This window comes from Pongo abelii, chromosome 20 (assembly GCF_028885655.2).
Source record: "Pongo abelii isolate AG06213 chromosome 20, NHGRI_mPonAbe1-v2.0_pri, whole genome shotgun sequence".
Classification (NCBI taxonomy): Eukaryota; Metazoa; Chordata; class Mammalia; order Primates; family Hominidae; genus Pongo; species Pongo abelii.
In genome coordinates, this window is record NC_072005.2 from 17,103,237 (window position 1) to 17,119,178 (window position 15,942).

General features: G+C 52.5%; 1 protein-coding gene across 6 annotated transcripts in view; it reads right to left on the reverse strand.

The window, feature by feature from the left end:
• Positions 1-15,942, reverse strand: part of CPAMD8 (C3 and PZP like alpha-2-macroglobulin domain containing 8) — a 138,247-nt gene that overhangs the window by 5,171 nt on the left and 117,134 nt on the right. For 5 of the 6 annotated variants that reach the window (XM_054539883.2, XM_054539886.2, XM_054539890.2 and 2 more), the window contains 8 exons: positions 8,923-9,088; positions 6,442-6,528; positions 6,202-6,338; positions 5,684-5,839; positions 5,543-5,605; positions 4,630-4,844; positions 3,226-3,313; positions 1,479-1,553 (listed from right to left, as the gene is read on the reverse strand). In XM_054539883.2, coding sequence (XP_054395858.2) covers positions 1,479-1,553; positions 3,226-3,313; positions 4,630-4,844; positions 5,543-5,605; positions 5,684-5,839; positions 6,202-6,338; positions 6,442-6,528; positions 8,923-9,088 — 987 coding nt within the window. The remainder of the gene's footprint in view (positions 1-1,478; positions 1,554-3,225; positions 3,314-4,629; positions 4,845-5,542; positions 5,606-5,683; positions 5,840-6,201; positions 6,339-6,441; positions 6,529-8,922; positions 9,089-15,942) is intronic. The other variant, XM_054539885.2, reaches the window with a different exon arrangement.

Genomic DNA, 15,942 nt, shown 5'->3' on the forward strand with positions numbered 1-15,942 from the left:
GCTCAGGCCCAGAACTGGCTGATTTCAGGGATACCCAGGACGCGTGAAACACAGAAGAAACGTGATCCCATTTTCTTTTTTTCTTTTACTTTTCTTTCTTTCTTTTTTTTTTTTCCTGAGACAGAGTCTCGCTCTGTTGCCCAGGCTGGAGTGCAGTGGCGTGATCTCGGCTCACTGCAACCTCGGCCTCCTGGGTTCAAATGATTCTCCTGCCTCAGCCTCCCAAGTAGCTGGGATTACAGGCGCCCACCACCGCACCCTGCTAATTTTTTGTATTTTTGATCAAGACCAGGTTTCACCATGTTGGCCAGGCTGGTCTCCAACTCCTGCCCTCAAGTGATCCGCCTGCCTCGGCCTCCCAAAGTGTTGGGATTACAGGCGTGAGCCACCGCGCCCAGCCTTGGTCCCATTTTTTATTCTTTGGGTCCTTCCATCCCACTGGGAAAACATCTCAGGTGGCCTCTCAAACACCACTCCTTTTTGTGTGTGTGCACGCATGGCTGAGCATGTGTGGGTGGGATTTAGCACATTCACAATACTGTGTAATCATCACCTCTGTCTAGTTACAGAACAGTTTCTTTCTCCCCCAAAGAAACCCCATCCCCATCAGCACTCACTCCCCACTCCCCCAGCCCCTGGCAACCACAAATCTTTCCAACTCTACGGATTTGCCTGTTCTGGGCATTTCATATCAATGGAATCATGTACTCTGTGGCCTTTTGTGTCTGGCTTCTTTCACTCAGCATCATGTTTCTGAGGTTCATCCATGCTGTAGCATGGATCAATGCTTCACTCCTTCCTACAAATGGATAATATCCACTTTGGCCCCTCCCTGCTTTTTCTACCAACTGCCATCAGCCGAGGGCACAGAGCTGTCAGCATGGCCAGCTCTGCCTGGAATTTATTCTCCCAGTGTCGTTTTTTGTTTTTTTTTAGACAAGGTCTTGCAGGTCTTGCTCTGTCGCCCAAGCTGGAGTGCAGTGGCACAATCTCAGCTCACCGCAACCTCCGCCTCCCAGGTTCAAGCGACTCTCCTGCCTCAGCCTCCCAAATAGCTGGGATTACAGTAGCGTGCCATCACACCTGGCTAATTTTTGTATTTTTACTAGAGACAGCGTTCTGCCATGTTGGCCAGGCTGGTCTTGAACTCCTGATCTCAGGTGATCCGCCTGCCTCAGCCTCCCAAAGTGATGGGATTGCAGGCGTAAGCCAAAGGGCCTGGCCACTTTTTAATATTTTTTGTAAAGATGGGGTTTTGCCATGTTGCCCAGGCTGGTCTCAAACCCCTGAGCTCAAGTGATCCTCCCACCTCGGCTTCCCAAAGTGCTGGGATTACAGGCATGAGCCACCATGCCCGGCCCCAATATCTTTTTTATGGTACAAGATACTTGCAGGGAGCCACACCAGGCAGTGACTGGTGCACCCACACCAACATGCACACCAGGGAAGCCTCCTCCACCAACCCCGGCTGGTGGTACCTCATCAAAGTAGAAGAGCACTCGGCGTCCAGCCACTTCATACCTCTTCATCCCCATGTGCTTGTCAAGGAGCAGCTGCAGAGGAAGCCAGAAGTCAGGGTCCTCAGACTCTCTACTTGCTTCCTCTCCCATCCACTGGGGGCAGTGGTCAGTGGGATGCTTGGACTTGCCCACAAGTTAACCATGGGCTGGTGTCTGGGTGCTGGTCAGTGCTCCCCAGGCCCTGCCAGCCTCTCAGCACCCAGGAGAGGACGCTCAAGGATGGCTATCCCTGCCCGGAGCACAAGCCTCCCCTCCCTATACATTCCCTCTACCCAGCCCCAAGCCCAGGTCAGGCTCCTCCGTGGCCAAAGAGGCGCCCGGCTGAGCCCTGCCACCTGCTGGTGTCTCAGCTGCACTGTTCAAGTTCCCCTCCCAGCCTGGAATTTTTTTTTTTTCCAGTTTTTGATTTTAAAAAAACCCACACCCACTCCAAGTCCTCTGAATTGACCACATCCTCATCCCCTGGTGCTCCGTGAAGCCTCCTTGGAGGGGAGGTGACAATAGGCCCAGCTTTCCTGTTCCATCCTCCCCACACTGCAGACCTCCTTTGGCCCCTGGACCTCTTGCTTCTTGGTCCTCTTTCTCCCCCAGCCAGAGCTGGGCAGCAATCCCCACCCCCATGTCCCTCTTCCTTCCGGTACAAAATGGGGATGTGGCACTGGTCTCTCTTAGGGTTGTGAGGGTGACAGCTGGTCTTGGCAGAATGTGGATTGAGAATACCCCATGGCTCCCCACCCAGGGCCAAAGCACATGGAACTTTGCTGAAGTTCTAGGTGGCATTTATAATAGTGACAGTGGGCCGGGTGCTGTGGCTCACACCTGTAATCCCAGCACTTTGGAAGGCTGAGGTGGGCGGATCACCCAAGGTCAGGAGTTTGAGACCAGCCTGACCAACATGGAGAAACTCCATCTCTACTAAATACAAAAAATTAGCTGGGCGTGGTGGTGCATGCCTGTAATCCCAGCTACTTAGGAGACTGAGGCAGGAGAATCGCTTGAACCGGGGAGGTGGAGGTTGCAGTGAGCTGAGATTGTGCCATTGCACAGCCTGGGCAACAAGAGCAAAACTCCATCTCAAATAATAATAATAATAACAATAATAATAATAGTGACAGTGGCCCCATGGGAGATCTACTTGTTGGAGCAGCCCCCACCCCACCCCACCTACTCCTCAGTAGACAGATGGCCCATTTTTGCCCAGAAAGGGGAGGAGAAAAGGGGCCGGGCATGGTGGCTCATATCTGTAACCCCAGCACTTTGTGAGGCTGAGGCGGGAGGATTGCTTGAGCCCAGGAGTTTGAGACCAGCCTGGGCAACATGGTGAAACCCTGCCTCTGCCACAAATACAAAAATTAGCAGGGCATGGTGGCACATGCTTGTAGTCCCAGCTACTCAGGAGGCTGAGGTGGGAGGATTACTTGAGCCTGGAAGTTCAAGGCTCCACTGGGAATCTGAGCCAAGATCGGATAATTACACTGTAGCCTGGGCAACAGAGCAAGACTATGTCAAAAAAAGAAAGAGAGAAACAGGGTAGAGGGGAGGAGGAGGGGGACAGGAAGGGGGAGGGGGAGGGGGAGAGGGAAGAAAAGAATACCCATAGCATTTTACAAAGGTCTGGACTGCCAGCCAGCCTGACCCTGGGTGCCTAAGCCCTACCTATTGTTCAGAGATCCCTGCCCACCTTTGCTCACCGGCGTTGCCTCACCTGCTCCAGGCTCTCGATGTCTGCCCGGAAGCCTGACAGCAGGGGCACCTCGAGGACAGCCATATTGGAAGACCCTGCATGCAGCCACCTTCCAACAACAGGGGAGAGAGAGAGGCCCTAGAGCTCAAGCCCAGAGGTGGAATTCAAGGTTCCCTCTCCCCCTGGAGCCCACACAGCTGATGTCCCACCTGCCCTGGGGCCTGGCCGGCTGGCCATTGACACACACATCCTTGGCTCGGTCAACTCAGTCAACCCATTTTACAGCAAGGACACTGAGGCCAGAAGGAAAGGGCCTTGCCAAGGGCTCTAGGCTTGACCAGGTCTCTTGACTAGGCACTGTGTTTTGTCCTGGACTTCACTCTGTGTCCCCAGCCTGGGAAGCAGCTGGCGACCCCACTCTGGACATGGCTGCTCAACACTGCCGCCCTGCAGGAGACTCTGGGAAACCAACCCCCAGCTCTGGCCTCAGTTTCTCCTTCTGTAACATGGTGGGGTGGGGAGGGAGGTAACTGGGTTCTCTCTGGAGCCTGCAATATGCCAGGCGCTTCCTATAGGGCGTTGGGGACAAGGAAGAGGAAGCTGACATTCAGAGTGGAGCTTGCAGCTGCAGGGAGTGCACCAAGCTGGACTCTGATTTCCAGAACTTTCTGAGATGGGGAACTTGGACACATTCGGGCTGAGAGTCAAGGTCAGGGCAGCCGTTACCAGGGTAGCGGCTCTGATGGGCTGCAAGTGTCATGGCAACCACTCACCCACCAATCATCACCATGGTGACAAGCATCCATCACCATGGCAACAAACATCTTCTTAGGGTGAGGACCCACTGTGGCCGGGTCCCAGGCTCACTCTTGGAAACCAGGCCTGGTGCTGGTGTTATCGGGCAGGGACCAGTGTCCCAGCCACACATCGCTGTCCCCATCCGGCCCACCCGCCCCAACCATACTGGAGTCTTCTGTGTCCATTCACTTTTCTTTCATTCATTTCAAAAACTGGCTGGGCGAGGTGGCTCACGCCTGTAATCCCAGCACTTTGGGGGCCAAGGCGGGCAGATCACGAGGTCAGGAGTTCGAGACCAGCCTGGCCAACATGGTGAAACCCTGTATCTACTAAAAAGACAAAAAAGTTAGTTGGGCGTGATGGCGGGCACCTATAATCCCAGCTACTCGGGAGGCTGAGATAGGAGAACCATTTGAACCCAGGAGGCGGAGGTTGCAGTGAGCCGAGATTGCACCATTGCACTCCAGCCTGGGCGACAGGGCGAGACTCTGTCTCAAAAAAACAAAACAAAACAAAAACCACCACTGAGTGCCTGGAGCCGGAAGCTCCTCCTGGTCCCAGAAGGCCATCCGCTCCGCACATTGCACCCTCCTGGGATGCCCACGCCAGCAGGGCAGGTGGCCTTACCTGGTGCACACCTCCAGCATCACCTTGTATTCCTGGTGATGCTGATCGGCCGCTGGGTCATCATCATCAGCTGGGGGCCGGTCTCCTCGGGAACCCTCAGCTGAGGAGGCAGGCATGGGGGGTGGGCGTCCCTGGGCCTCGGGCTCCTGGAGGCTTACGAGCAGCTGGAAAGCCGGCTTGGCTACCGGGTCAGGCACATTGTAGGTGACATCAATCTGGGGGGTGTTGGAGGATGAAGCCTTAGGGACCTGGGCCCTCCACAACAGGTGCAGGGTAGGGGAGGAGAAAGGGCAGTGGGGAGGTGGGAACAGCCAGAATTATGAGGACAATGACATCCATGACAGTTTCAGAGACTACCATTATTCCTTTTAGCCTTGAAATCACCGAAGCGGGTGTAGGCACAATCATCAGACCAGTTTTGTGGATCTGGGGTACAGAGCTGTGCTCAGCTATGTCTGAGTCTAGGGGTCTCCCTCTCATCCACGGTGTTATCTGGGCTCCCATTTTAGAGATCAGAAAATGGAGGCTAGCGAGAGTCATCGCGGGAAACTTGCCCTCTGACTGCCAGTCAGAACCCGTGACATGCACCTGCCCCAGCCTGGTCTGGGGCTAAATCCAGGCTACAGCAGGGGGAATGACCTCGAGCCCTTAGGCAAATCTACTTGAGTCACTGGGTCAGAGATCCCTGGACTGAGGGTCAAATGGACCCTCTCAGGGGTGGGGGCGGCACACCTGAGAGGACCCATGGCCACCTGCCTTGGGCAGTATTAGAAGGCTGAAAGCCTGTCCTGCAGTCTGGCATGCTGCTGAGTTCAGAACCCTCTGGGGGTCCCCGGGGTTCCACTGTGTGATTGGAGGGAATGGGGCACAGGAGGACAAGCCCAAGATCACCTAATGCTCCCCATAACCTCACCTGCATCAGGCAGCAGCCGTCCCCCTTGGCACTCACAAACAGCCCCGTGGGGAGGCTGGGGATCTGGAGACAGAAGTCACCGTGAGGCCCTGCTGACCCCTCCTCCAACAACCCCCAAACCCTCGTCCCAGGAACACACACCGCTGCCGTCTGCAGAACCTTCTGGTTGGTCCTGTGCAGCTCGAAGGTTTCCTGGTAGTCCAGGTTAGTGGAGGCCAGGGAGAGAGTGAGGTTGATGCCTCCAGCATAGGACAAGATGGCATATTCAGCCAAGGCCTGCAGAGCCACACAGGTGTCCTGGGGATGGACGAGGAGACGGCCATCAACCCTGAGTTGGCCAGTGGTCCCCTGACTCCTGTCTTGGAAGCCTAGCCTGAAACAGGCACCAACGGGGCTGGAATAGAGACTGGACCCAGTGCAGACACCCATGGCACTGGGGGCCTCAGGACAGCCAGGTTGGCGTGTCCCCAGAGGCAGAGGCTGGGCTCCCACGGAGGATCCAGGGGCATCTGTCCCTCACCCCCAACCCCTGCCCTCTTTGGGGCTCCATAAGGTGAGAAGGGGCCAGACTGCCTGGCCACCTCAGAGCTCAAAACAAGGACTGCAGGGACCCCACCCATCCAGCCCTGAGCCCCTCCCTCTGGCCCTGCCCGGCTCGCCTGAGTGGAGGAGAAACCCCCAAGTGCATTTCGCTGCTGGGACAGCCACTTCACCACAGGCAGGGCGGCGGCCACGTCACCCAGCAGAGTGTAGGTCAGAAGGGCGTAGGCTGTCATTTCCACCTCAGCCGAGACCACTGCAATGGAAGAGGCCCACTGGGGACTTTTGACACGGGGACATGGGCCCAGTGCATGGAGGTATGGCCAAGGCAGGCACCCGGGAGCTGGGGTGGCCAGTACCTGACTGAGAGACCCTGTCACTGAAGCTCAAGAATGTGCCCTTGTCCACGTCCCAGGAATTTGTCAGGCTCCAGTGGGTGAACCCATCTGCAAGGAAAGGAGTGGTCAAGAGCTACAACCCACCCAGTGTGTAGCCTGGCATCCCATGGAGCGCATCCAAGCATGGGGTCTAAAGAAAAGGTATTGTGGGACCCCAGGGGGAGAAGAGTATCAGGGGAAGACAGCTGGGACAGGAAGGGCCTCGGGGCTCCATCTCAGATCTGCAAACCTATGGCAGCCCCAGCCCTGCCTGTGCCCCTGGCAGACATCGTGAATCAATGGCCACCCAACCCTACCCCGGCATACACACTAATCAATGGCCACCCCTCCCCTTCCTGGCACAGACATCACTAGTCAATAGCCTCCCTCCTGACCAGGTACTGATCCATCCCCTGACGTTCCCACTTAGTGCCCAAGCAGCCACACTCGACTTGCAAAGGCTCAAAGATTCTGGCCAGGCTCAGTGGCTCATGCCTGTAATCCCAGCACTTTGGGAGGCCAAGGTGGGTGGATCACTTGAGGTCAGGAGTTCAAGACCAGCCTGGCCAACATGGTGAAATACCATCTCTACTAAAAATGCAAAAATTAGCTGTGTGTGGTGGTGCACACCTGTAATCCTAGCTACTCGGGAGGCTGAGGCAGGAGAATCGCTTGAACCCAGGAGGCAGAGGTTGCAGTGAGCCAATACCGAGCCACCGCACTCCACACTCCAGCCTGGGTGACAGAGTGAGACTGTCTCAATAAATAAATACATACATAAATAAAAAAATAATAATAATTTAAAAAGAATGGCAAGGCACGGTGGCTCACACCTGTAATCCCAGCACTTTGGGAGGCTGAGGCAGGCAGATCACCTGAGGTCAGGAGTTCAAGACCAGCCTGACCAACATGGAGAAACTCATCTCTACTAAAAAATACAAAAAATTAGCCAGGCATGGTGGTGTATGCCTGTAATCCTGGCTACTTGGGAGAGTGAGTTAGGAGATCACTCCATTGCACTCCAGCCTGGGCAACAAGACCAAAACTCCGTCTCAAAAAAAAAAAAAAAAAAAAAAAAAAGGAAAAAGAAAAGAAAAAGGCTCCAAGGATTCTGAGCTCACATGAGGTGTAAAGACTCTCAAATCCAGAGAGAAACCAGCCCACCATCACCACCTCCCACTCCATCCCTGGATCCTCTTTAAACTTTTTTCTTTCTGAAGCAATGAAAACAATTCTTCAGGTGGCATCTTAATGACTTAAGCAGAGAAACCTGTCTGGGCCCCAGTGCAGCTGCTGGGGGTAGGGGTGGAGTGGGGAGGTCTGGGTGAAGTGGGAGGAGACTAAGTTTGGGGGCATTCTGAGAAAGTCAAAGCTCAGGGATTGGAGTCCCAGTGGGTGATGATTTTGTAGGTGGGGAGACTGACAGCTCAAAAAAGTTTTCCAGGGCTCACACAGCAAGTGGAGGGAAGGGTGGAAGCCAGACCCAACCCTCCCCTGTCTCCCAGCACCCCTGTCCTGGGATGATTCCCAGGAAGCCTGGCCGGAGGCGGGGGATGCATTCTCTGCTGGGGATCCCTCCCTGAGAACTCCCCTTCCCAAGGGGTTGGCATCCCAGATTTCACAGGCAAGGAAAGTGATGCTTGGGGCTGGTGTGACTTGGACAAGCCACTTCCTCAAATAAAGTCACTAGCAGATGCGATAATGAATGAATACTATAATCAACAAAGCAATTGACAAAGGAGCAAAAGGAGTCTCGTCAGTTCCCCTTTCTCCTTCCTTCCTTCCTTCCCCTCCCTCCCTCTCTCTTCTCTTCCTTCCTTCCTTCTTTCCTTTTCTTTCTTTCTTTTCCTTCTTTCTTTCTCTTTCTTTCTTCCTTTCTTTCTTTCTTTCTTTTCTTTCTCTTTCTTTCTTCCTTTCTTTCTTTCTTTCTTTTCTTTCTTTCTTTCCTTCTTTTCTTTCTCTTTCTTTCTAATGGCACTATCTCAGCTCACTGCAACTTCTGCCTCCTGGGTTCAAGCGATTCTTGTGCCTCAGCCTCCCGAGTAGCTGGGGTTATAGGCACCTGACACCACACCCAGCTAATTTTTGTATTTTTAGGAGAGACGGAGTTTCACCATGTTGGCCCGGCTGGTCTCGAACTCCTGGCCTCAAGTGATCTGCCCAAAGTGCTGGAATTACAGGCGTGAGCCACCGCGCCTGGCCGACTCATCAGTTTTTTGTTTTGTTTTGTTTTGTTTTTGAGACGGAGTCTTGCTCTGATACCCAGGCTGGAGTGCAATGGCGCGATCTCAGCTCACTGCAACCTCCGCCTCCCGGGTTCAAGCAATTCTCCTGCCTCAGCCTCCTGAGTAGCTGGGACTACATGACTCGTCAGTTTTGATAAATACGTTCATGAGTTGTTTACCGGGCTCCACAGTGGGCTTCCCGACGCTGTGGCCTCTGGGGAGGGCCAGGGACACCTACCTCGCATGATGGCCAGGCTACGGAGCTTGCGTAGTGCCTCAGGGGCTGCCGGGCTGCGGAGCAGGGTCAGCACGTAGGTAGTCAGGGCACAGCTGTAGGGGTCCGTGGCCAGGGGCACAGCAGACTCCAGGAAGTGCCTCGCTTTGTCAATGGAGCCTCTCTCCTCCTGCAGGGTGGGGTGGGAAGGTGAAACCTGGGAGGCTGCTCTGCCCCCATCCCACCCACCCACTGGCTTCTGAGGCATCCCTGAGGAGAGCTCTGGGTGACTCATAGCCCCTTGCTTTGCACCCTTCTGTGGCTCTCACTGCCTGCAGACCCAATTTTCAAACCCCATCTCCTTTCTTTTCTTTCTTGCTTTTTTTTTTTTTTTTTAATAGGCTGGGCGCGGTGTAATCCCAGCACTTTGGGAGGCCAAGATGGGTGGATCACCTGAGGTCAGGAGTTTGAGACCACCCTGGCCAACATGGTGAAACCCCATCTCTACTAAAAATACAAAAATTAGCTGGGCATGGTGGCGCATGCCTTTAATCCCAGCTACTTGGGAGGCTGAGGTAGGAGAACTGCTTGAACCAAGGAGTTGGAGGTTTCAGTGAGCCAATATCGTGCCACTGCACTCCAGCCTGGCAACAGAATGAGACTTCACCTCATAAAAAAGAAAACAAAAACACAGACAGCATCTTACTCTGTTGCCCAGGCTGGAGTGCAGTGGCACGATCATAGCTCAGTGAAACCTTCACCTCCTGGGCTTAAGCGATCCTCCCGCCTTGACCTCCCCAGTAACTGGGACTACAGGTGCACACCAGCACGCCCAGCTAACATTTTATTTTTTGTAGAGATGGAGTCTCACTATGTTGCCCAGGTTGTTCTCAAATTCTTGGGCTCAAGCGAGCCTCCCATGTTGGCTTCCCAAGGCGCTGGGATTACAGGAGTGAGCCACTGTCCCTGGCTCCCATTACCATTCTTGTAAGTTGGCACTCCTTTTTCCAAATGAGGTCTGGCCAGGATGCCCAAGTACATGGCAAATGAGCACAGTGATACTCTAGGGGAAGCAGGCACAGCCCTGGCCACCCTGTCTCATCCAGCCCCATGGCCAGGTCTTTGTTAAGACAGCTAGCTAAGTCCAGGAACAGTGGCTCGCGCCTGTAATCCCAGCACTGTAATCCCCTCGGGAGACTGAGGTGGGCAGATCACTTGAGGTCAGGAGTTCAAGACCAGCCTGGCCAACATGGTGAAACTCCATCTCAATTAAAAGTACAAAAATTAGCCAGGCGTGGTGGTGGGCGCCTATAATCCCAGCTATTCAGGAGGCTGAGGCAGGCACAAGAATCCCTTGAACCCGAGAGGCAGAGGTTGCAGTGAGCCGAGATTGCACCACCGCACTCCAGCCTGGTAGCAGAGTGAGACCTCATCTAAAAAAATAATAATAATAGAAATAAAAAGCTGGTTCCTAAGACCTCCACAGCCCAGGCCCTCTCCAGCCTCCAGGCCTGGTCACCTCCTTAGAGAAGCCCACCAGCCCTGCTCATGCCCTCCCTAGAATGTGATCTGTTGGAAGACAGGGACCAAGTCCAGAATCTACTGATGGTTTTGGTTCAGAGAAGCTGCCCAATAATATTATGTGGAAGAAGTGAGTGACCAGAAGCATTAACAAATTTAGCAATGGAGCCAAAGTGTTCTGGTGGCCTGATAGAGGTATGGAGTTGAGCTAACTCTGCTTTCAGAACTGTCCTGGTCATAGAAAGAATGTTTCCAAAGCTTTCCAACCTTAGACCAGGACAAACGTGGGAACTGTCCCTAAGGTGTGACATTGAGATGCACTTCGGGGGGCATGTGCCAAGGATGAACCGGGCTGACTAGCCAGACCCTAGGACTGGTCCTCACAAGTCCATTGCCTGGGGGTGGGGGAAGGCTGAACATCCCCATCCCAGGGGCAGGAACAGTGACATGGGAGTTACCCCAGGCCACGTGGGCCAGGACGGGTCTCAAGGACGCTGCGGAGACCACACCAAGCAGGGATGGACCCAGCCCGGCCCCAGCTATGCAGATCCTCCCGTTTACAGACAAGCAGATACAACGGAACTCCAAGGGGTCAAGGTTATTTGCTGGTTGCCCCCCAGCTCATCTGATTCCAGCACAGCTGTAGCAGGTTGAACGGTGGCCCACCAAAAAGATATATTCCCTGGAACCTATAAATGCTGACTTATTTAGGAAATGGGTCTTTGCAGATGTAATTAAGAGTCTTGAGATGAGATTACCTTGGATTGGGGTGGCCTCAAATCCAATGACAAATATCTTTTTTTTTTTTTTTGAGATGGAGTTTTTGCTCTTGTTGCCCAGGCTGGAGTGCAATGACACGATCTCGGCTCACTGCAACCTCCGCCTCCCGGGTTCAAGCAATTCTCCTGCCTTAGCCTCCCGAGTAGCTGGGATTACAGGTGCCCGCCACCATGCCTGGCTAATTTTTGTATTTTTAGTACAGACGGGGTTTCATCATATTGGTCAATCTGGTCTCGAACTCCTGACTTCAGGTGATCCACCCTCCTTGGCCTCTCAAAGTGCTGGGATTACAGGCGTGAGCCACCACGCCCGGCCGACAAATATCTTTAAAAAATTTTTTTGGCTGGGCATGGTGGCTCATGCCTGTAATCCCAGCACTTTGTGAGGCCAAGGCAGGCGGATCATGAGGTCAGGAGATCGAGACCATCCTGGCTAACACGGTGAAACCCCATCTCTACTAAAAATACAAAAAATTAGCCGGGCGTGGTGGCGGGCGCCTGTAGTCCCAGCTACTCAGGAGGCTGAGGTGGAAGAATGGCGTGAACCTGGGAGGCGGAGCTTGCAATGAGCTGAGATCGCGCCACTGTACTCCAGCCTGGGCAACAGAGCGAGACTCCGTCTCAAAAAGGAAAAAAAAACCCATCTCTACTAAAAACACAAAAATAGCCAGGCATGGTGGCCCAAGCCTGTAATCCCAGCTACTTGGGAGGCTGAGGCAGGAGAATCCTTGAACCCGGGAGGCAGAGGTTGCAGTGAGCTGAGATCGCTCCATTGCACTCCAGCCTAGGCGATAAGAGTGAAACTTCGTCTCAAAAAAAAAAAAAAAATTTGTATTAGAGACAGAGTTTTCACTGTGTTACTCAGGCTGGAGTGTAGTGGCTATTCATAGGCACAATCCCACTGCTGATCAGCACGGGAGTTTTTGTTTGTTTGTTTTTAAAACAGTCTCATACTGTCACCCAGGCTGGAGTGCAGTGGTGCAATCTTAACTCACTGCAACCTCCACCTTCCAAGTTCAAGCGATTCTCCTGCCTCAGCCTCCCGAGTAGCTGGGATTACAGGTACGTGCCATGATGCCTGGCTGATTTTTGTATTTTTAGTAGAGATAAGGTTTTGCCATATTGGCCAGGCTGCTCTCGAACTCCTGGACCCATGTGATCCACCTGCCTCAGCCTCCCAAAGTGCTGGGATTATAGGCGTGAGCCACTGTGCTTGGCCTCCAATGACAAGCACCTTTAACTTTTTTTTTTTTTTTTTGAGATGGAGTTTCACTCTTGTTGCCCAAGCTGGAGTGCAATGGCGTGATCTCAGCTCACCGCAATCTCCGCCTCCCAGGTTCAAGCTATTCTCCTGCCTCAGCCTCCCAAGTAGCTGGGATTATAGGCATGCACCATCATGCCGGCTAATTTTTGTATTTTTAGTAGAGACGGGGTTTCTCCGTGTTGGTCAGGCTGGTCTCGAACTCCCAACCTCAGGTGATACCCCCGCCTCAGCCTCCCAAAGAGCTGGGATTACAGGCATGAGCCACTGGGCCCGGCTTTTTTTTTTTTTTAAATTAGAGACAGGTCTCACTATGTTGCCCAGGCTGGAGTGCAGTGGCTATTCATACGCACAATCTCACTGCTGATCAGCACAGGAGTTTTGACCTGCTCCACTTCTGACCTGGGCCAGTTCACCCCTCTTTAGGCAACTTGGTCATCCTGCTCTCAAGAGGTCACCATATTGATGCTAAACTTAGTGCAGACACTTGATCGGCGCAGTGCGCTATAGTCCAGAACTCCTGGGTCAAGCGATCCTCCTGCCTCAGCCTCCCGAGTAGCTGGGACTACAGGAATGCCCCACTGCACCTGGCAACAAGTGTTGTTTAAGAGACGAGAAGGGGAGAAGACAGAGGAGAAGGTCACATGCAGACAGAGGCAGGAGCTAGAGTGACGCAGCCACAAGCCAAAGAATGCCTGGAGCCCCTGGAAGCTGGAGGTGGCAAAGAAAGCTCTTCCCTTAGAGCCTGCAGAGGGAGCAAGGGCCTGCCAATGCCTTGATTTTGCACTTCTGGTCTCCAAAGCAATGAGAATGTATTTCTGTTGTTTTAAGCCACCCAGTTTGTGGCAATTTGTTATGGCAGCCACAGGAAATGAAGACAGCAGGTTTTGCCTCCTTTGGGGAATGATCTAAGACAGGTCCCCAACCTCTGGGTCACAGACTGGTACCGGTTGGTGGCCTGTTAGGAAGGGGCTGCACAGCAGGAGGTGAGTGACAGGTGAGCCAGCGAAGCTTCATCTGTATTTACAGCCACTCCTTATCACTTGTATTACCACCTGAGCTCCACCTCCCATCAGATCATCAGCAGCATTAGATTCTCGTGGGAGCATGAACCCTATTGTGAACTGTTGAGCATGTGAGGGATCTAGGTTGCAGACTCCTTTTTTTTTTTTTTGAGACAGAGTCTGGCTTTGTTGCCCAGGCTGGAGTGCAGTGGCACGAGCTTGGCTCACTGCAACCTCCGCCTCCCAGCTTCAAGCGATTCTCCTGCCTCAGTCTCCCAAGTAGCTGGGACTTCAGGCGTATGCCACCACACCCGGCTAATTTTTGTATTTTTGGTAGAGACAGGGTTTCATCATGTTGGCCAGGCTGGTCTCAAACTCCTGACTTCAAGTGATCTGCCTGCCTTGGCCTCCCAAAGTGCTGAGATTACAGGTGTGAACCACTGCACCCAGCTGGTTGCACACTCCTTATGAGAATCTAATGCCTGATGATCTGTCACTGTCTCCCATCACTCCCAGAAGGGACAGTCTAGTTGCAGGAAAACAAGCTCAGGGCTCCCACTGATTCTATATTATGGTGAGTTGTATAATTATTTCATTATATATTATAATGTAATAATAATAGAAATAAAGTGCACAATAATTGTAATGCTCTTGAATCTCCCAAAACTACCCCCTCTTCCCCAGTCCATGGAACAATTGTCTTCCACAAAACTGGTCCCTTGTGCCAAAGAGGTTGGATACTGCTGATCTAAGAGATGAGAACTCAGAAGACCAGGGAGAATCAACTGCTGCCCTGCGGGGCAGGCCTTCAAGTTCAGAAGAGAAATAGGTCGGAAGGATATGGAGAAGGCAGAAAAAGATTCTTGGGAGAAGTGAAGTGACCTCAAGGGATAGGAAGGAGGTGGAGGGCCTGTTGAGTGTTCATTGAAGACATAAGGGAGGGCCAGGCATGGTGGCTTATGCCTGTAATCCCAGTACTTTGGGAGGCCAAGGCAGGAGGATCACCTGAGGTCAGGAGTTTGAGACCAGCCTGGCCAACATGGTGGAACATGTTCTCTACTAAAAATACGAAAATTAGCCAGATGCAGTGGCACATGCCTGTAGTCCCAGCTACTCGGGAGTCTGAAGCTGCCATGCCATGGATCCCATCCTGCAAGGGGACTCACAGGCCTCACCCCAAGCCAAAGAGAATCACTTGAACCCGGGAGGCAGAGGTTGCAGTGAGCTGAAAAAAAAAAAAAAGCCTCACCTCAAGATATGTGTCATAAAAGTGTACATATCTTGTTGTCCATAGTGATATGGACAATGAGAAGATTGGAAAGCTTCCAGAGGAGGGAACAAACCAGATACAAAGGATAGTACTCAGAATGACATCCAACTTCTCAGTGGAACACTGAAAACTAGAAGATGACAGAACATCATCAATTATTCTACAGGAAAACAATTTCCAACCTGGAATTCTATACCCAGCCCAGCTATCATACAGGGCCAGAATAAGAATATTTGCAGACATGCAATGTCTCAAAAAATGTGCCTCCCAAAACCCTTTCTCAGTAAAGGAGGGTAGCAATTGTGCAGCATCCTGGGTGCTGTCCATTCCAACTAGAATGGGGGCCAAGGGCTCTGGCAGGGAAGTTTCCAGAAAAATGCATTTGGGAGGTGACATATTTGACCACTTCCATGGGAGATGTGGAGGAGGACTTCTGAGGCATGGGAGGGTGTCATGGAATACCTGTGATCTTCCTCAGAATTCATATGTTGAAGCTCTAACTCCTAATATGATGGTATTAGGAGCTGGGGACCTTTGAGAGATAATTAGGTTTAGACTGAGGTCATGAGGATGGGGCCTCCATAATAATAGGATTAGTTTCCTTATATGAAGAGGAAGAGCACTAGAGCTCTCTCTCCACATGCACACACTAGGGAAACACCATGTGAACATACAGTGAGAAGGTGGCAGTCAACAAATCAGGGAGAGAGCCTTCACCAAGAACCAAATCTGCCTGCGCCTTGGTCTTGGACTTCCCATCCTCTAGAACTGTGCAAAATAAATGCCTATTGTTGAAGCCACTTACTCCACAGTATTTTGTTTCTGCAGCCCAAGCTAAGACAGGGGGTTAGGAATTCAGCATAAGAATTTGGTCATGGGAGAACCAATTCAGCCCACAACACAGGGCAAGGAGTCCTCTGGACATTGTGCATGGCAGGGGTCTTAGGTCGCAGCAAACCCTAGACCCATTAGTTGTCTGGATTGTGAGACCAAGAATCCTGAGAAGTGCCCAAACTCATAATTTATCATCAGAGATTATAGAATTGATGTAGGTATTAGGGAGGGCAGATTCTTCTCATCTAAGCCTGAGATCCATCGTGGAAGCCTTCTCTGCAGAGACTGTGCCATCCCCCACCCCAGGAAAGCCTCATAGAAGAGACTATGGCCCTCAAGCGTCTTGGGCCATCTAAGCCCCATCCAGTACCAACT